General features: G+C 40.2%; 1 protein-coding gene across 8 annotated transcripts; it reads right to left on the bottom strand.

The window, feature by feature from the left end:
- Positions 1–9,879: 9,879 nt before the first annotated feature.
- Positions 9,880–14,890, bottom strand: LOC143419003 (uncharacterized). 8 transcript variants are annotated; one of them, XR_013098961.1, is made up of 5 exons: positions 14,831–14,890; positions 14,172–14,228; positions 13,123–13,152; positions 11,690–12,915; positions 9,880–11,617 (listed from the first exon to the last, which is right to left on the bottom strand). XR_013098961.1 is itself a non-coding variant. In XM_076884888.1 (4 exons), exons 1-4 carry the CDS (start codon positions 14,856–14,858, stop codon positions 11,424–11,426), a joined length of 318 nt encoding a protein of 105 aa, XP_076741003.1. In that variant the 5' UTR covers positions 14,859–14,877; the 3' UTR covers positions 9,880–11,423. The 8 variants fall into 8 exon arrangements, 2 of the variants coding, with proteins under 2 accessions (XP_076741003.1, XP_076741004.1); XR_013098959.1 differs by having other exon boundaries at positions 11,690–11,726; positions 14,829–14,883; XR_013098962.1 differs by having other exon boundaries at positions 9,880–11,611; positions 11,690–11,726; positions 14,829–14,883.
- Positions 14,891–21,162: the final 6,272 nt, after the last annotated feature.

Here is a 21,162-nt window from a genome sequence, read left to right as displayed (position 1 = left end):
CGAGCTGAGCTGCCGGACACACGGGGACCTGAGCTGCCGGACACACGGGGACCTGAGCTGCCGGACACACGGGGACCTGAGCTGCCGGACACACGGGGACCTGAGCTGCCGGACACACGGGGACCTGAGCTGCCGGACACACGGGGACCTGAGCTGCCGGACACACGGGGACCTGAGCTGCCGGACACACGGGGACCTGAACTGATGTCTGTAGTAACGGTGGTGGTGAGAGCGGAGTAGGTAGTGGAGTTAATGACTTTACAGGGGAACGAACTAGAGGTAGTGACGGTTGTGGTGCTGGTGGTTGAGTGGGTGACTGTGCTAAAGGAGGCTGCACTGGGGACACTGGAGACTGCACTGGGGACACTGGAGACTGCACTGGGGACACTGGAGACTGCACTGGGGACACTGGAGACTGCAGTGATGGTTGTAGTGGAGGTGTAACGGGTGAAGGAGTGGCTGAAGTGGCTGTGGGTCGGACGGCTAGTGGCTCAGCTACAGGGTATGGTAACGGCAGGGCTAAGGGTTGAATGACTGACTGAGTAGCAGCCTGAGTGGCTGGGTGTAGTGACGGTTGTGGTGGAAGAGAAACAGGTGGTAGTGTGGATGATGGAGCTAAGGGCGACTGAGTGGCAGACCGAACTGATGACTGAAGCGATGGTGGAGGTGAAAATGGAGCTTGTGGTGGAGTAAATGGCTGAGCTAGCGGGGACACAGGAGACTGAACTGAGGGTGGCTGCGAGGGAACTAACTGAACTGAGGGTGGCTGCGAGGGAACTAACTGAGCTGTGAAGGGCTGCGAGGGAGCCAACTGAGCTGTGAAGGGCTGCGAGGGAGCTAACTGAGCTGTGAAGGGCTGCGAGGGAGCTAACTGAGCTGTGAAGGGCTGCGAGGGAGCTAACTGAGCTGTGAAGGGCTGCGAGGGAGCTAACTGAGCTGTCGATAAGGCTGATGATTCCTCTACCAACTGAGCTATTGACTGGGCTAAGGATTGAAATAAGGTTTGTAGTAAGTCAGGCTGTGGATGTGACTGTGCTATGGGAAGCGAGGCTGAATGTGGTGGAGGTGGCGACTGAGCTTCGGGCCGGGCGGCTAACAGAGCTTCGGGCCGGGCGGCTAACAGAGCTTGGGGCCGGGCGGCTAACAGAGCTTGGGGCCGGGCGGCTAACAGAGCTTGGGGCGAAAATGGTGGTGGTGGAGTTGGTGTCTGGGCTACAGGCGGCTTCTGAGCAGGAAACACAGGACACTGAGCTACAAGTGGCTGCTGAGCAGGTGACACTGGAGACTGAGCTACAGACGGCTGCTGAGCAGGGGACTGAGCTGAAAGCGGACGGGCAGCTGACTGAATAAACATAGCTCCAGAATAAACAGTTCCAGATGAAACAGTCTTAACTCCTGGGTCCGAAGGAGCATCAGAAGCACAGTCTTTTGAACCAAAGTGGAAACGATCGCTCTCAAAATATATACTGTCATTTTCTGGAACAGGAGGAACAGAAGATCTAGAGTTCATGAAGCCGACGTTAGCGGCCTTGGGGGAAACGGTACGTTTATCCCTCGACACAGAAGGCGAATGTAGGGGGACTTTGTCACTCACCCTGGGCGGTTGGTCGAGAAGAGTCCCAGGCTCCTGCTGTGAAGTGGAAACGCTGGGTGAGTCGGGCGGCACGATAATAATCCCTAACATCTTGTAGAAGGCTTGTGCAGGCGTGAGCTGATTGCTTGCAGGCTCGTAGTAATCCTCCTGGGACCGGCTGGAGCGTTTTCTGCGAGACCTGGGCGTCCGCGGAGAGGAAGCAGGTGAGTGGACCGAAGGGTAAGCAGCTAGTGAGGAGCGGCAGCACGGAGGCCCTCCAAGCGCTAGCCGAGTCCCGTCAAAACGGGAGCTGCGCTTCCACGGTGAGTCCGCTGGATCCATTACTGGTGACGTCGTACTGTCATGAATCGCCGTGCGGCAGGCAGGAGTAGGACCCAAAATGCAGGACTCACAGGCACGAGGGAGTGAACTCAAAACTCAGCTTTATTTGCTGGCAGAACAAATATACAAACTTAAACTAAACTGGGAAACCAAACTAAGAACTCACAGAGAGACACAGGGAGAGCCACACACGGCATGAGGGACGACGTCACACTGAACAGAGGGAGACGCAGACAGAAATACACAGAGGGTTAACGAGGGAAGTGGGAACACACGGGGAACACAGGTGACACTGATAATCATAACGAGACAGGGCGGGGTGAACTGAACACTGATGGGAGAGGTGAAACAGGAAGTACAGGAGGAGAGAGAGCACGAGTAGAACACCAACGTAACAGGCAGGGGAGACATGGAATAAACACGAAAGGGGACGAGGGCTCATAAATACATAGAGGGGCACACAGGGGGTAAAAGCCATGAAGGGAAAACACTTAGGGAACAACACAACAGGGCAACTCAGAAAGCATGGCCTAAGCAAGGAACAAAATACAAACATACAAGGAAACTAAGAACACTGTGCCAACATGGCCCAGGACCATGACAGAAATACTATGAAGGAACTTCAACAAAGCTAGCTTCTCTTTGCATTGTCTGTTTTGACCAAACCTAAAACCTTGCTCTGGCTGCTACCTGGCTCTGGGTTAGGTGACTCTTCCTCACCACCTGTGAGTGCCACTTTGTCATCATCTGATAACGTCAACAATCAGAGACATTATCAGGTGATGATGATAAAATGGTGATTAAATATAAAGGACTCAAAAAATAAAAAATAAAATGCAACACTGCCAAAAATAGGATGAGATAAATGCTGCAGAAAATCTTTAATCTTGGGATTATGCATAAAATAAACATTTTAGTTCCAATTAATTGTTTAACACTCATCCCACCGAGTGGGGTCCGTGCAGACATATTTTTGATATATCCTACAGGTCATTTTTAAACATTCAATTCTTTATGACTTCAATCAATTTGTTCTTAATAAGTTTATATTATTACTTTCTTTTCTGGTTTGATTAGTGTTTAGTTAAATGCACCATTTCTTCCTAAACAGTTTTAATAAATTATAATATTGATTTGCTTAATGCTTGCCCTGAATCCTAAATTTAAGATTTTAAATAAGAAAGACTTAGACATCAAGGCTGTCTTAATCATCCGGATGCAGAACTTCCCAGATTGGAAGTTGGCAGAATGTGGGCAACACATCCAGACCTACAGTACCTAAGAGCACTGGGATGTGCCCTGGTCATGCCTCATATGAAAAGGACAGCTGATGCTGCTACATTACAAGCCACAACCTGAGCAGTGATGACCCTCCCAGGAGTGAGGAAAACATCACCTGCTAATGTGACTGTTCAACTCTCTGCTGGAAGATCTGCTGGGAAAAGGTGTTACCGTTGCTGCTGAATCACAACAGGAAAGTATCAACAGTTTCCTCCTGCTGTCACATGCTAGCACAGCATGAGGTAAATTGTGTGCTACAAACTGCCTCTTGTGTCTGATTAGCTTTAGCTGTTTTTGGTTGTTTCTGGTCTCTGTACAACCACAGGAAGAGCTTGGTTCATGTTGCGGTAAATCAGACTGGGCAGACAGAGCAGACCAATTTTTATCACAGTTTTCTTTTTGCAGATGATGTGGTTCTGTTGATTTCATCGAGCCATGACCTCTGAGTCGCACTTGGGTGATTTGAAGTTGAGGGTGAAGTAGCTGGGATGCAATTTAGCAGCTCCAAGTCTGAGGCCATGGTTCTCAGTTTAACAAAGGTAGCGTGCCCACTCCAGATCAGCAATGAGTTGCTGCTCTTGGAGTTTTGTTCAAAAGTGAAGGGGAAGTGCAGCAAATGATCGATGAACAGGCTGGTGTGGACGCTGAATCTACAGATGCTGTCTCCCATTTATGGTCACAAGCTGTGGCAAGGGACCAAAGGAACAATATTGCCAATGCAAACAGCAGAAATGAGCTCTCTCTGAAGGGTGCCTGGTCTTGGCCTTAGGATGAGGAGTTTAGACATTTGGGACTAAAGTCCCTATGCCTTCACTCGATATGAGCTGGCTGGGGTGGTGCCAGCCTATGACCTCCTGGGTACCTCCAAGGTCAGGTGTTTTGGAAATGTGACGGAGGCCCCGGGGCAGACCCAGGGCAGTTATTTTGTTTTGGGGCTAAATTACCCCAAATGGTTTCATCATATACAGTGGCTTGCAAAAGTATTCGGCCCCCTTGAACTTTCCCACATTTTGTCACATTACAGCCACAAACATAAATCAATTTTATTGGAATTCCACGTGAAAGACCAACACAAAGTGGTGTACACGTGAGAAGTGGAACAAAAATCATACATGATTCCAAACATTTTTTACAAATAAATAACTGCAAAGTGGGGTGTGCGTAATTATTCAGCCCCCTTTGGTCTGAGTGCAGTCAGTTGCCCATACACATTGCCTGATGAGTGCTAATGACTAAATAGAGTGCACCTGTGTGTAATCTAATGTCAGTACAAATACAGCTGTTCTGTGACGGCCTCAGAGGTTGTCTAAGAGAATATTGGGAGCAACAACACCATGAAGTCCAAAGAACACACCAGACAGGTCAGGGATAAAGTTATTGAGAAATTTAAAGCAGGCTTAGGCTACAAAAAGATTTCCCAAGCCTTGAACATCCCACGGAGCACTGTTCAAGCGATCATTCAGAAATGGAAGGAGTATGGCACAACTGTAAACCTACCAAGACAAGGCCGTCCACCTAAACTCACAGGCCGAACAAGGAGAGCGCTGATCAGAAATGCAGCCAAGAGGCTCATGGTGACTCTGGACGAGCTGCAGAGATCTACAGCTCAGGTTGGGGAATCTGTCCACAGGACAACTATTAGTCGTGCACTGCACAAAGTTGGCCTTTATGGAAGAGTGGCAAGAAGAAAGCCATTGTTAACAGAAAACCATAAGAAGTCCTGTTTGCAGTTTGCCACAAGCCATGTGGGGGACACAGCAAACATGTGGAAGAAGGTGCTCTGGTCAGATGAGACCAAAATGGAACTTTTTGGCCAAAATGCAAAACGCTATGTGTGGCAGAAAACTAACACTGCACATCCCTCTGAACACACCATCCCCACTGTCAAATATGGTGGTGGCAGCATCATGCTCTGGGGGTGCTTCTCTTCAGCAGGGACAGGGAAGCTGGTCAGAGTTGATGGGAAGATGGATGGAGCCAAATACAGGGCAACCTTGGAAGAAAACCTCTTGGAGTCTGCAAAAGACTTGAGACTGGGGCGGAGGTTCACCTTCCAGCAGGACAACGACCCTAAACATAAAGCCAGGGCAACAATGGAATGGTTTAAAACAAAACATGTCCATGTGTTAGAATGGCCCAGTCAAAGTCCAGATCTAAATCCAATCGAGAATCTGTGGCAAGATCTGACAACTGCTGTTCACAAACGCTGTCCATCTAATCTGACTGAGCTGGAGCTGTTTTGCAAAGAAGAATGGGCAAGAATTTCAGTCTCTAGATGTGCAAAGCTGGTAGAGACATACCCTAAAAGACTGGCAGCTGTAATTGCAGCAAAAGTTGTTTCTACAAAGTATTTACTCAGGGGGCTGAATAATTACGCACACCCCACTTTTTAGTTGCATTTCGTTGCCCTGTACCTGTGACAAGTTGAATTCTATTCTATTCTATTCTAGTTATTTATTTGTAAAAAATGTTTGGAATCATGTATGATTTTCGTTCCACTTCTCACGTGTACATCACTTTGTATTGGTCTTTCATGTGGAATTCCAATAAAATTGATTCATGTTTGTGGCTTTAATGTGACAAAATGTGGAAAAGTTCTAGGGGGCCGAATACTTTTGCAAGCCACTGTAAATACAAACACTGAACACAATTACTGAAAACTAAACTATAATTGTAACTTCATGCAATAATAATATTGAGTTACTATTATTACTATTATTATTATATAAAATGCTATAATATGACATGTTATATTAATATTTTTTTCAGATTCATTAAAAATACGGCTCAAACAAAAGAAGAAAAACACATCACATCTCACTAGAAAAAAATCATGCTGGCTATGTTTAATATTTGGACTGGTTAATTATATTAGGAATGAAATGATGCCACATCGTTGGATGGAAATTAAAATAAGCAACCTACAAAGGACTGAATTCAACGACATCCTGAAAATCAAAATGAAAACATTACACTGCAGTCTATTTGACCAAAATCTCATTGCAGCAACTTAATGTGGTACTCAGTAGTTTGTATGGCCCCTTATGTGCTCCTAATAACACTACAGATGGTGTCTTGAGGTCCAAGGATTTCATCCCGATACTTAATGGCACTTAGGGTGCCCCTATCTAGCCTGTAGATGTTTGTGCATACCTTCATGGATATACCTCCCCACAACATCAATGACCAACCACCAAACCAGTGATGCTGAACGATGTTAAAGGCAGCATAATGTTCTCCACAGCTTCTCCAGGCACTTTAACACCTGTTACATATTCAGCTTTATTTATATAGCATCAAATAAAAACAGTCACCGCCAGGTATTTTATGCTGTGAGTCCACACAACATATGCTCAGGCTTAACCTGCTCTCATCTGTGAAAAGCATAGGGCATCAGTGATGGACCTGCCAATTCTGCTATCCAGGCTCTGCAGTGCCAGGCAGTAAGCACTGGGCCCACTACAGGAAACTGACCAAATTGATTGTTTGGGATGAGACATTCACGGCAGTGGCCTGCTGGAGTCCATTTTGTAGCTTTGGCAGGGGTCATCACAAAACAGCAGATAACAGTCCTGCTTATTGGTTAAGGACCTTCTATAAGCCTCGTCTAGCTCTACTAAAGTAATTGCCTGAGTCCTGGAATCTACTCGCTGCTCTTTAGAGTGTGCTGGAAAACCGCAAACCTTTTGATAATGGCACCCACCCATGGGATGATCTGATATCCTTGTGTCGGTGTTGTTCCCACATCATCATAATAAATGTTGTTCCAGGTTCAACCTTGCAAGTGACCAATCACATTGTTGTGACGTCATACTTTTGCAAGCCAAGCGATTCATTCATTTATGAAATTCCAATGTTGCAAGGACAATATGTATATTGCTTACCGTTTATTAAAGAACAGTATCCTGAAATGCAAAGAATTCAAATTGCTGGATTGGTGGACAGATGCGGTTTCTTGCAAGTTAAGTAGATTTTTTTTAAGGCATTTTTTTTCCGAAGTCGCAAAAGTATGACGTCACAACAATGTGATTGGTCACTTGCAAGGTTGAACCTGGAACAACATTTATTATGATGATGTGGGAACAGCACCGACACGAGGATCTCAGATCGTACCCCATCCATGTGCCATCCTGGAGGAGTTGTATACCTGTGTGACCTTTGTAGGGTGCAGGTATCACCTCATGCTACCAGCAGGGACACAGATCCTAACCAATGAAAAAACTAGTGATAAAATAGTCAGAAAATATAAGGAGGGAAAAATGTCAGTGGCCTCCACCTACCTCCCCATTCCTGTTTTGGGGGGTTGTCTTATTGTAGTGCACCCGTTGTTAATGTAATTAGCACCAAAGAAGCTGAAATTGATTAACAACACTCTCTATTTAAGTGACTAGATCAATATCCCAGAAGTTTTATTGACTTGATGCTATACTCTGATTATAAAGTGCAATTCTTGAGGAGTATGTGTCACTAATACTAACATGAGAAGTAATATTTTTTGGTATTACTATTTTGCTCCTATCATTGATTCTCACAGTAAATTATTCTTGATGTCCCCAGAGATCCCTGTCAGTAGTCCATACATGTTAAATATGCTGTTAGGGCGAGAGTTAGAGGCTGAGTTTGCTTTTGGTGGTGCTGTTTGTTTCTAATATGATAGCTGCACATTAGAGGCCTGAAAGTTTAAATGCATTTAAACATTAAAGGTAACTGTTCCACAGCCTAATAATGGAGACGTAAAATTGCTTCAGTTTGCATTTAGATAAAAAAATAAGATATTGATTAAATGTATATTAGTGGGTTTTCTGTGGTCTAGTAGCTGCAACTCCAGCAGTGGAAAAGAGACTAAGCTAGGAGTAAAGAAATATAATAAAATTATACATTTTCTGCACCACCAAACAAATATATGCTCATTCCAGAAACAATGTAACAGTTTGTGCAGCTATAATGTTCTATCTTGGTTTCATTTGGATGCTGATGAGTTACACCTTAACAACATACACCTATAAAACATGCAAGTCTCAAGTACTGTAAGTCTCAAGTCTTTATCCTCAAGTCACAAGTCAAGTCTCAAGTAATGTCAGGCAAGTCAGAGTGGAGTCTCAAGTCACTGGTGTAAAAGTCCGAGTAAAGTCACAAGTCTGAAACTTTGAATTCCAAGTCCTTTTCAGTCTTTAAAAAAAAAAGAAAGAAAAAAAGCATGTTGCAGTTATGCTAAATGTAAATATTAGACCATGTAATTTTTAAATCTGTGTGTTTCTCAACACATGACAAAATAGTGAACTTAGAAAATATACACAAATTGTGAAATTGCACCTCTATAAAATGCAGCTCAATTAAACTTAGTTCCGAGAATAATTTTCACCGACAGTTCTGAGATAAGCTGCATGTTATTCTTCAAATCAAATCAAATCAAATCAAATCACTTTTATTGTCACATCACATGTGCAGGTACATTGGTACAGTACATGTGAGTGAAATTCTTGTGTGCGAGCTTCACAAGCAACAGAGTTGTGCAAAATACAATAACATAAACAGGCAAAATATACGAATGGCTAAATCTGAAACTAATAAATATATGTACAATATATAATAGTATATGCAAAAAAAATTTCTGGATGTGTATACTAAATGTTTTTCTACGTGTGTGTGTGTATATATACACATATTTTACAGATTAAATAGAGTAAACAATAAATAAAATATATAAAAATATACAGAGTTGAGACATGTGCAAAACAGTGGCATTACTGTACAGTATGGAGTGCAAAATGTTGATGTTGTTCTTGGATGCGCTTGTAGGACCAGCTTTAAAATCGCATGACAAAAATATCATACACATTAAAAAAAAAACTGTATCACCAACGGAGCATGGACAACATTTGCTAGTTAGATGAAGTCAGCTATCTCATCGTAGCAAAAGAGAAGCACCACCTACCATTCTTTATGCAACTTCAACCGTCGGAGAAAGTTGGAAGTTGTTCCATCTCTGTCTGTGATTCTCTTCTTGCATGTTTTGCATATTGCATTTCGGTTTTTGTTGACTACTTCATAGTTTATGTACCTGAAAAAACATATCTCCTTGCAGCCTTTTTTTTTTTTTTTTTAAATCTGGTTAATTTGATTGTCTGTGCTACAGCTCACGCACACATACGTACGGAGTGTGGTTTGAATAAATGAATGAATGAATTGAATTAATGGTGCACACTTTCTATATAATATGCGTGTTAAATTTTATATTTGGGGTGAAATATCAAGTCTTTTCAAGTAAACCAGTTCAAGTCCAATTCAAGTCCCAGGTCATTGGTGTAAAAGTCCAAGTCAAGTCACAAGTCTTAGAACATTTTTTCAAGTCAAGTCTAAAGTCATAAAATTAATGACTCGAGTCTGACTCGAGTCCACACCTCTGCTTCCCAGCTGAGAATCTATTTTGCTCTTAAAACATGTTTCAAATAACAAAATCGGTGAAAATGTGCTATTATCTGTGAATTTTTAATTGAAATTGTGAACATAACCAGCTCCTGACCAGGTTATGTGTTCGGTGTAAATGATCAATTTATCCAGGATAAGAGGGCCACTTTTATGACTCAGCTAATGCATTAATCTCACTTTTTAGCAAACAGCTCAGTGTTCTTAGTTTTTACTTCATACTTTCCACTTGTGGCTTTTTTTTTTTTACCTTTGTAATCAGAAAACCATTTTTTAATACTCTATTTTAACGTTTGAGCTTTTGCACTAAATTTATCAGTGTGTTAAAATAAAGCTTGTCATTAATTTGGACGTTTTTTTCCACAATGGCACTTAACAAGCAAAGGTGCAAACCACAGGAAATTTCAGTTTCTTAAGTGAGGATTTTGTCATTTTCTGTTTCATTTATTGATTCAACAAATGGTATAGAATGCATCTTGGTTTTGGCGTCACAGCTTGGTACATTTATGCTATGTCACGGAGAACAAAATAGATCTCTTAATAAATAATTTTTTTTTAATATATACATATTCTTTTAATACCGACAAAAATTATCACTGTAAGACCTGAGACATGTAATTGGAGGCATATTGTCAACAAAATCAATTAAAAGAAAAAAAAGATATGGTACAAATGTCAGTAATGCCCCACAGATAATCACAATTTAAATTAACCTTTAAAAACAGCAGCACAATTTCAGCTTTGGAACTGCAGGGAGTAAAACACTACCATGAATTGCACATGACCATCCATATTGTGTGAAGGGACCATTTCTGGCTATGCAGGAATGTAATGTTAGTTAATGGACACAAGATTAATAAAATCTGCACAGTGTGTACCTAGCTTTGTATTCTAATTTTGCTAGCATGATCACAGATGCAAGGCTACAAATGGCACACTGCCAAAATATGAATTCAATCTAAAATTTCTGTTACAAGCGCAAGCACAAACACATAGACTTGAGCGACCATGCCATCAAAAATGCTTACACCCCACCAAATGTCCGGCTTTCTTTTTTAAAATAATTTTCCTTTTTCTGTGAACTATTACCATATTAAAAAGATTGAAATTAGACAAGAACAAAGATCTGTGGGGGGTTGCATATCTGAAATCTTTGCACAGCAGTACTCAGTACTTACCATGCATCAAGGTGCTTCCACACAGGAAGTGATTTGCTTGTCGGGCATCACATTTGAAGCTGACAATTGGTCTGTAACAATTCCAGCCTCTGGTTGCCTAGGCAATTCTCTAACGTATTTACTACCCTGTTATATATTAATCACCATTCTACTGCATTTTTATTGGTAATATTTGTTTGCTGCACCACTGTAAATCATTTCCTGTGTGGACACAGCTTAAGTGTCACAAAGTCATCTTCTTCTATGCTTTTCCTTAACTTGCACATATACCTACAAGGAAACTAAGGAGTGAATGATGTAGGGGAGGTAACTTAAACAAGTGAAGGAATTAAGTTTAATATAATAATAACAAATATGAGACAGGTTTAACTGTATACTCAGTCTTATAACAAGACAGACTTGGGTCTCTACGGACTGTGCCAGAAAAGGCTCCTAAATCCTCCCAGATCGATTTCGCGTGTTAGGTTTGTGCAGTGTAACAAACACTTTTATGCTTTTGAGTGCACAACAATCACATAAGTGATTGGAACCAATGTAGACACTGCAGCTGCTCCTGATGTGCTGCTGACAGGTTGCTTTTAGCAATGTGGCCATAAAGACAAGGTGTTGGTTGAAGAACAATTTCAGTTGACAGTCGTAGCAACTGTTTTCAGACACCAACGTTTTATGGAATATTCAAGGGTCTGGGAACATGGAAGGCTTAGACAGTGAAGTTTGTTGCACCCAAACACAACTCTCTTGTAGAACTGCTTTAGAAATATATGTGGAATCTCCCCTTTACAGATGATGAGATGAGCAGCTGCATCATGATCTATAACTGAAATTATACCATAAGCGTTCAAGTGAAACAATAAAGTAAATATTAAAAAACTCCCATGTAAATACTTACTGTAGTCTGGAATTCCTTGGTTCTTGAGGTACTTGCTCTGTAATAGGAAAATAGTATTATTCCACACCCACTTCAACACACAACACATCTCTCATACCTGTGATGTGCATGAGAGTGATGTGTTAATGGTACACATATAAATAAAGTTGTGGTCGCAGTACGTCATCACTAAGTTAACACTATAGAAGTGGGGCTAGCATAAACTGAATAACTTGAAGTGACAGGTGATTTCAAATGCAACTTTTCAAACAGCTCGGTATATATCAGTAAACAAAACCGTTTCTGCAGTTTGTCACAAATTGTTTGCATTTCCCAGGGAGAGGCAAAAAAAGGAAAACATGTTCATGTTTGACACACAGAGACGGAAGAAAAGATGCAAGGAGGAGGACCAGTGTGGAATAGGAAAGCACTTGAAATTTTATAAACTAGAAATTCGAATCTTACTCTTGTAAAACTCTTATTCCCCAATTCATAGCATTTGTAAATTAGATATGGTCTGTACATGTGCTGCTGATTTATGTTTATGTGAAGTGTCTTGCAAAACAAACTGAACTATAGTCATTTTGTGTTATTCAAAGGCTGCATGAAAATCCTGTACGAGAGAGTTCAGTGGATGCTAAACTGATTAGTTTGGGGTATTATGATGAAGTTTACAGTGATGCTGTCAAGACGGAGTGTGCGTATAGACCCAGCTTTTGCTGGCAGACAAACCGAAAAATGTAAAGCTGATTCAAGTTGTCCGATTGCAGTTGTCTGCAATCCAAAGAGAACAGCACAACAGAAGCAGACAGGGAAACAAAGCACAAGGAACTGGGTAAAACTGAGAGCTTAAATATACACACAAGGTAATTAGGGAGTGAGGACACACTGGGGGGAAAAAAAGACACAGGTGAACATAATCTAACTAACAAGACAAGGGGAAGCAACACTGAACACAACACATACAAGAAACAAGACCATCAAAATAAAACCGGAGGTAACTAAATATCAAACAGAGACAGCGACTTGACAACAAGATAAAGAGAACATATAGACAGAACCCAAATAGCTAATACTATAAAAGGCCAGAGAATGTAAACATGATGTTTAGATCTATTTCCCTATTGGGAAATAGATCTAAAATGTCCAATGACAGCTGGGATAGGCTCCAGCGCCCCCCGCGACCCTGAAAAGGATAAGCGGAAGCGAATGGATGGATGGATGTCCAAATTAACAGACTGCAAGACCTGCAAAAAAAACGAGAATTCAACAGAACAATAATACAATAACAGAAATAGAAAGCCCAAAACTACAAAATGCTGGAAAACAGGCCCAGAATCAAACCCCGTATATATTCTGTGGTGCTCATGGCCAATAGTTACATTATGGGTAGCAGACATCAATTTATATTTAAGGATGGCGATGTTGCTAGTTAGATGCAATTACCTACCTACCTTTTATAAAAGCTCCATGGTATCTTGAGGCTGGAAATAAAACACATGGCTAATGAAACTGTTTATAGTTTGTTGATTTTGAAATTATTACAGCCTGTAGACAAAGAAAAATCTGCTTTATAGATATTATTATACAACTGATTTCTAAGCAGGGGCGATTCTAGGATCAGAGCTTTGGGGGTGCTGAGCACCCAGAGAGCTGCCCAGCCAGGCAAGATAAACCCTACTCGTCACGATGAGACGTCTTCCCCGTGTCTGTCAGTCCCTGCACCCTTAAATGTCTCCAGTTGTCCCGAGTTCCCTGTGACTGTCTCCTTGGTGCATTTAAACCCCTGTTCCTCCCTGTCCTCATCGTCTGTTGTCTTCGTTTCCATTATCAGTCATCATAATTTTACCATCTCTGAGTAAGTCTGCAAATTTCTTTATTAAATCATAAGATTCTTAAATTCATCAAGTCTCTCTGTGCTTTGGTCCTCGTCACAAAACATGACATCACTGTTTTGTACATTTTAACACAACTTAATCCCCATATTTGAGAAAGAAAAGCAAAAAACTTTTTTTTAAGTCTGTAACAAAACCATCAAATCTGATCAAGGTTATTTAAATGCTGCAAACGAAGAATGGATTGGAATAGAAAAAAATACATATCCTAACCTTAATTACTGGGGGAGAATAATGAATGATGCTCATAGTGAGTAAGAAGTAAATTGAGTGTATTTTTTGGACAGAGATTCACTTTTAATGTGTATGTATAATACAATACAGATATATAAAAATACACTCCAAAAATAGAGTCCTTGAAATGTACAAATGTACAAAATAAAATTATAAAAATGGAGGCAACTTTGCCTGTGGTACAATGTACACAATGTATGAAAAGATCTTTACTGCAGATACTACTATGGCTCTGCAGATTTTTTCTTTTCTTTTAACCTATGTCGCCTCACCTGAGGCTGGCAAATCTGTCTATCACTGTTTGGTGGTCAAGTCTCTCAAGCAGTTTAACAGTTTCTGTTTTGCCTGTCACTTTTCCCTGTCTGTGTTCTTACCTGGTTCTTCCTGACCTTTCTCCTCACGTTCCCCTCTTTCCTCTCTCCCTCTTCGGACTGACAATCATACACAAAGATTATATTCAATTAGATGAAAAAAATTACATTAATATGAGACAACAAATACTATTAAGATCACTAATAAAAAAAAAAGTCCTCTCTCAGTGTACTTTCAACCAAAAGGCAAATAACCAAACCACATGAACATCTAATAAAAGATATAAATATTGAAACACTGATCCAACATTATCCTTGATTGACGGATCATTTGATTTTACACTTTTACCTGAATGTTGCTCCTGGGTTTAATCTTGGCACATGCACATATGACAAAATAACAAACTTCCCTCATTCCATTTCAAATAGGACAGTGGTAACAACAGCAGGCTACAGACAATTTTAAGTTTTAGATTTTAAATAGGTTATATAAATTTTAATGGGAGCAACAGGGCGGTCAAATGTCGCTGATTTTACTACAGAGTAGGACGGATTGTAGGGTAGCAAACATCGTCGGAAAACACGTTTCCAACACTGCAGGTTACCTGGTGTAATGTTTTTCAGCTCAAAAGAAACATGGTCTGACTCCTACCTAACTATATAAAGAGTAACTGAAGGTTAAATGCAGCTAATATGTCCTGTTTTAAGCCAAGCACTCACACCTCCGATCCGCTGCGTCTCAGCCACCATCGCTCTTGCAGCAACGGTAGGGGAGAGGCGAGCTGGAACAAACCATTTTTTTGGGGGGGGGGAGTTATCTATACTTTCGTTGTTAAAATGTTACGTCTCAAACAAGTACTGAATGCTTTTTATATTTTAGTAGTGTGTCGCAAACAGTAAATATTGTCAAAAAAAAGTAAGAAGTCTTTGGGGGTGCTATGATTCAAAAACTGGCTAAAATCGCCCCTGTTTCTAAGTAATTTCCCCCCACTCTGGACTACTAGAATCTAATCTAAGGGTTGCCTTACTGACCAAACCCGACCTCGGGTTACAACAATTAGTAAAGTTAATAAATTACAGCAATTGTTTGAATACTGTGGGTATAATTGAGATGAAATAAAAGCAAATTCTGAAAAAGGAAAAAGACTTAATCTACAATCCATCTAAACCAGAAATGTTTTAAATAAATTTAAAGAAAAAGATATGGTTTCCATATACAAATGATACAAGTTCAGTAATTAATTGGTTGCATGATAATGTCAGTCTGAACTTCAGTTCATGTTCCAGAGGGGTGAGAAAAATTGATATGATCTCAGTGACTTTCACTATGGCGTGACTGACAGTGCCAGAAGGGGTGGTTTAATTATTTCACAAACTGCTGATCTCCTGAGATTTTCACACACAACAACGTGAGTGTCAGTTCTGTGGACAGAAATGCCTTATTGATGAGGCCAGACTAGTTGGAGTTGACAACCATTACTTACAATTTCCGTAAGCAGAAAACATCTCAGGATACACACATATTGTACTTATAACACGAGGCAGGTGACCTACAACCACAATTGGCTCCACAATACTAAAGTAAAAAAAAAAAAAACCTTTAAGGAAATAGGAAAATGTTCATTGAAAACTGGACACTTAACCACAAAGGTCCAAACTGGGTGTAAACCATAGTTTTCTGGTTAACCTTTCTTAGTAAACGTGAGACCACAGCTTCCTAATGTGGTATTTGTAGTTCCCTAAATCAGGATGGTTATGGCTATACAGCTTGTTGGTTATGTTGGCATCTGACAAAATGGGATTTATCACGAGCTAGGATGATAATATGTTGGTAGTGTAATGATGTGGGCAATGTTTTCCTGGGAAAATAAGCAGATAAGCTGGTTTTATTGGAATACACATTATGCAGATAATCCCTTTATCGTCACAGTTTGCTAATAGTCACTATTTATAGAATGATAAATCGTGCAATATCACAAACTGAAAATCAACCAGATTTTTTTTTTTTTTTTTAATCTTTGTGTTACTGCACAATGAAAAATTTACAGGAATTTTTGGCTATTTGCTGTTGAAACTTAAATTCTGTTTATTTAAATTTATTTATTTTATTTCTTTATTTTTTATTCATTACTTTAATTCAAACCATTGCTTGTTTTTGTTTTACATGAAATTTCCCACTTGTGGGACTAATAAAGGTATCTTATCTTATCTTCTCACTGAGATTATTCCATAGTATCTTAGCTACACTGTGCACTAATATATATACAGTGGGGCAAAAAAGTATTTAGTCAGCCACTGATTGTGCAAGTTCCCCCACCTAAAATGATGACAGAGGTCAGTAATTTGCACCAGAGGTACACTTCAACTGTGAGAGACAGAATGTGAAAAAAAAAAATCCATGAATCCACATGGTAGGATTTGTAAAGAATTTATTCGTAAATCAGCGTGGAAAATAAGTATTTGGTCAATAACAAAAATACAACTCAATACTTTGTAACATAACCTTTGTTGGCAATAACAGAGGTCAAACGTTTACTATAGGTCTTTACCAGGTTTGCACACACAGTAGCTGGTATTTTGGCCCATTCCTCCATGCAGATCTTCTCGAGAGCAGTGATGTTTTGGGGCTGTCGCCGAGCAACACGGACTTTCAACTCCCGCCACAGATTTTCTATGGGGTTGAGGTCTGGAGACTGGCTAGGCCACTCCAGGACTTTCAAATGCTTCTTACGGAGCCACTCCTTTGTTGCCCGGGCGGTGTGTTTTGGATCATTGTCATGTTGGAAGACCCAGCCTCGTTTCATCTTCAAAGTTCTCACTGATGGAAGGAGGTTTTGGCTCAAAATCTCACGATACATGGCCCCATTCATTCTGTCCTTAACACGGATCAGTCGTCCTGTCCCCTTGGCAGAAAAACAGCCCCATAGCATGATGTTTCCACCCCCATGCTTCACAGTAGGTATGGTGTTCTTGGGATGCAACTCAGTATTCTTCTTCCTCCAAACACGACGAGTTGAGTTTATACCAAAAAGTTCTACTTTGGTTTCATCTGACCACATGACATTCTCCCAATCCTCTGCTGTATCATCCATGTGCTCTCTGGCAAACTTCAGACGGGCCTGGACATGCACTGGCTTCAGCAGCGGAACACGTCTGGCACTGCGGGATTTGATTCCCTGCCGTTGTAGTGTGTTACTGATGGTGACCTTTGTTACTTTGGTCCCAGCTCTCTGCAGGTCATTCACCAGGTCCCCCCGTGTGGTTCTGGGATCTTTGCTCACCGTTCTCATGATCATTTTGACCCCACGGGATGAGATCTTGCGTGGAGCCCCAGATCGAGGGAGATTATCAGTGGTCTTGTATGTCTTCCATTTTCTGATGATTGCTCCCACAGTTGATTTTTTCACACCAAGCTGCTTGCCTATTGTAGATTCACTCTTCCCAGTCTGGTGCAGGTCTACAATACTTTTCCTGGTGTCCTTCGAAAGCTCTTTGGTCTTGGCCATGGCGGAGTTTGGAGTCTGACTGTTTGAGGCTGTGGACAGGTGTCTTTTATACAGATGATGAGTTCAAACAGGTGCCATTCATACAGGTAACGAGTGGGGGACAGAAAAGCTTCTTACAGAAGACATTACAGGTCTGTGAGAGCCAGAGATTTTCCTTGTTTGAGGTGACCAAATACTTATTTTCCACCCTAATTTACGAATAAATTCTTTACAAATCCTACCATGTGGATTCATGGATTTTTTTTTCACATTCTGCCTCTCACAGTTGAAGTGTACCTCTGGTGCAAATTACTGACCTCTGTCATCATTTTAAGTGGGGGAACTTGCACAATCGGTGGCTGACTAAATACTTTTTTGCCCCACTGTATCTTGCCGAACAACAGAGAAATTTTATATCCAACTGTGGTTGTCTCCATTAAAAACTCTTCCCACCAGAGTACTTTTTGACCTTACTAGTGGCACATGAACCAGAAACCATTCACAGTCTCCTACAGCATTTTGTTCTATGACTATATTTACATATAGATATCAAACAAAAGAGCAGAAAGCCATCTTTATAATATCATTGCTTACACTATTGTGTAAGAGTCCACAATATTAACTCTTCAGTCCTCTGTATGGACCCTTGAATCCTATGCACATATAGTGATAGCCAAAGACCATCAATATATGCAACATCACCATGTTCACTTCCATTACCATTCTGGATGGCTGCCAACATTATCCCTGTAGAACATTATTGATATTTTCTGTTATATTGTGTCATTTATACAAGATGAAGGACACCATTCTGCCCAGCTGTAGCAAATATGACAACATTTTCCCCACACTGACACTGGCATTTGTACCTTGGCTAGTGATATTCATTAAATGCCCCCTTGTCCAGCTTCATCAGTAAATGTGTAATTTGTGTGGGTGCAGCATTCTAGCCCATTATTCTAAAAAAAAGAATCAGAATAACCAAGAATCATTGATGAGCTACATGTAGTTGACATAGTTTACGTCTGTACAAAGTATTGCAAGATGAATATCTATCGAATAGGTCCTTGAATCTCTCTTCACTCAAAGGCAACCATGTATATCTGTTACATATGTACTCCATGCTGTTGTAGCACACAAGCTAGTGTTGACAGGCCAACCCTCTTTATGTTGTGATATGTAGTGTTGTTGTCCATGATGCACTCATGCATTTGTCTCGGGCAAATTCTCTTGTCGGCCAAGGCTACGTTTACAATAGCTGTTTTCTATTCAGCTGTGATCATCTGCTGTATCCCACCAGAAACCATTTTTCTAGTGCCCTTCACAAGAAACAAAAAATGTTTTACAATAAATTGTTACCGACCTTTACTGATCTGTACTTTAAAAAAAAATTTTAGTTGGGAAATTAAAATGATAGTTTTTACCGCTTAGAGACTATTGGATAGTTTTGCAATTCTACATAATAAACCATTATAACAAGAAAATTGTAATAAGCTGGTTAAAAAACAAGAATTGTACCTTCATTTTGGTGCAGTTTGTAATAAATGCATCAAGATACAATTTTTCATGAATTAAACATGATACAACTAGAGCAAAACCTCAGTCCAAATCAGCAAAGAAGCTAGAGTTTCATAGTGAATGTAGTTCTTTGTGGATGTATATAACTTAATTCAACCAGATGTCAGCAGATGTTTATCCTGGCTGATTTCCATCCTCTACACTGACAGTATAATATTTATGCTGTCTTTTTTCTAGATGGTATAAAGTTGGTATGAAGGTGGAATTCAGTCAGTGAATCTAAGCATCATCAGCTAAAATTCATATGAATCTCTGCCATAACCAAACTGACCATGAAACCACATCCACATTGTACCAATCACAGACTGTTCTTTACTTTAAACCCATCACAGTACAATAAACTAACCTGTTTATCCTGCGCTATGTAGAAGATTTTCATGCAACCTTTAAGTAGCAATTAGTCTACCTCAGTTTGATTTGCATATTGTTTCACAATGTGAAAAACATAATATTGTGTGTACAGACCCAATATCTGATTTAAAAACTAGGATTTACATTTCAGCTTTAAATTTCCAGTTTATGAAATCCCACTTCTTCCTCTCCTGTCCAATCTTTCTTATCTTTCTCCACCTCTCTGTGAAATACAGCAGCTGGACATTTAGCTAGGAGCACACTGTGAGACAAACTGAACACAAACAGTTTGTGTGCTTGCTGATGTTTGTTGAGCGGATAGAAACACTGCATTTCGAATTAGTAGACACTAAAAACGTTACAGTCTTCATGCTTGCTCCTCTTCAGTAGAGCTAGCTAGTTGCTAAAGCACCTCGACCGCAACTTACGGACACTGCAAGTCATTTCAATGTTGTGCCAAAAATGCAACAAAAACATTGTCTCCCTTTTAACCCCTGACTTAGGCACATGTCATCTCTTTTTATACCATCCTCTGGTGATTAGTACACGAACAGGATTGCCTTTCATCTGTTACTGATTATGCTTTGATGTTTGGAGGCTCGCAGTGACAAAATAACAACTCACCAAATGCGTTAAATCAAAATTAGCAAGCCTGTTTTGAAAATGTAAGGAGTAGAAAGTACAGATATTAGTTTAAAAATGTAGGGAGTAAAAGTAAGAAGTAGTATGAAAAAAAAAACAACTGCTCAAGTAAAATGAGTAATATTATTCATTATTATTTTTTCCTTTGCCACTTCACCATGTTAGGTTTTATTGCTATAGAATGTTTTTGACTTTTTTTAAAAACTTTTTTTAAGTCAAAATTTCCTCAACTTACACACAATTTTCCAATGTAATTTACTGTTCTTGAAAAAAGAAGTTGTTTTATTTTTAATTGTCATGCATTATGTGATGCATTACCAAAGGCACAAGTGGCAGAAGTTCAGTGCAATTACAGAAAACAGAAAATTGATTGCACACAGCAATGCTAAATTTTCACAGTAATCTGATGAAACCATTATATGTGAGTACAAAAAGCACAGGAAGCATGGGGGAGTTAAGTTTGGTATCTTTTCAAAACTGCAAAAGCAGGGGAAGATTATAAGTGGTGGTGGGCGTGGGGTAAGAGGAAGATTACAGAAAAACCAACAAGAGTAATTTTAGACTTAATTTGACCAATTGTGATGACACGTGTTCCTGTTTGTAGAATTATAATAATAAAAGTAGAACAAGGAGCACACCTCAATCTCAGCAGATTCATGAATTCACAGAAATAAACTTTTTTTTAAGTTTGGTTTTTGGTTTGGTTTGAGCTATTTTATTAATTTATTTCTTTGAGCATTAAAGCATTGCAAAATAAGGGGATGAGAGATTTTCATAAATACAGTTGATAGAATTCAGCAAAATGGCTATTCAAAACAATGCTGTGCAATAAGGCATTGAACATACATAGTAACTTTTGCGCATAACAAAAGTGTACAAAATAGCATTTAAAGCATATAGGTTAAAGCCTTCTTGTGGTCTAACCTGCGTGCTCTTTTTTCAGGGTGCTAAATAATGCAGTATTGCCAATCGCTGTATGCACCATTACATACATAGTG

Source organism: Maylandia zebra, linkage group LG6 (genome assembly GCF_041146795.1).
Source record: "Maylandia zebra isolate NMK-2024a linkage group LG6, Mzebra_GT3a, whole genome shotgun sequence".
NCBI classification, from domain to species: domain Eukaryota; kingdom Metazoa; phylum Chordata; class Actinopteri; order Cichliformes; family Cichlidae; genus Maylandia; species Maylandia zebra.
This window is presented reverse-complemented; position numbering and strand designations above follow the sequence as displayed.

Excerpts from the sequence above, each read along its gene's own strand:
- LOC143419003 (XM_076884888.1), bottom strand. The coding sequence starts at position 14,858 with ATGGTGGCTGAGACGCAGCGGATCGGAGGT. Across the intron at positions 14,229-14,828 it reads AGACGCAGCGGATCGGAGGT|TCCGAAGAGGGAGAGAGGAA; the intron begins GTGAGTGCTTGG and ends TATGATTGTCAG. Across the intron at positions 11,727-14,171 it reads GAAAGGTCAGGAAGAACCAG|AGCAAGTACCTCAAGAACCA; the intron begins GTAAGAACACAG and ends TTCCTATTACAG.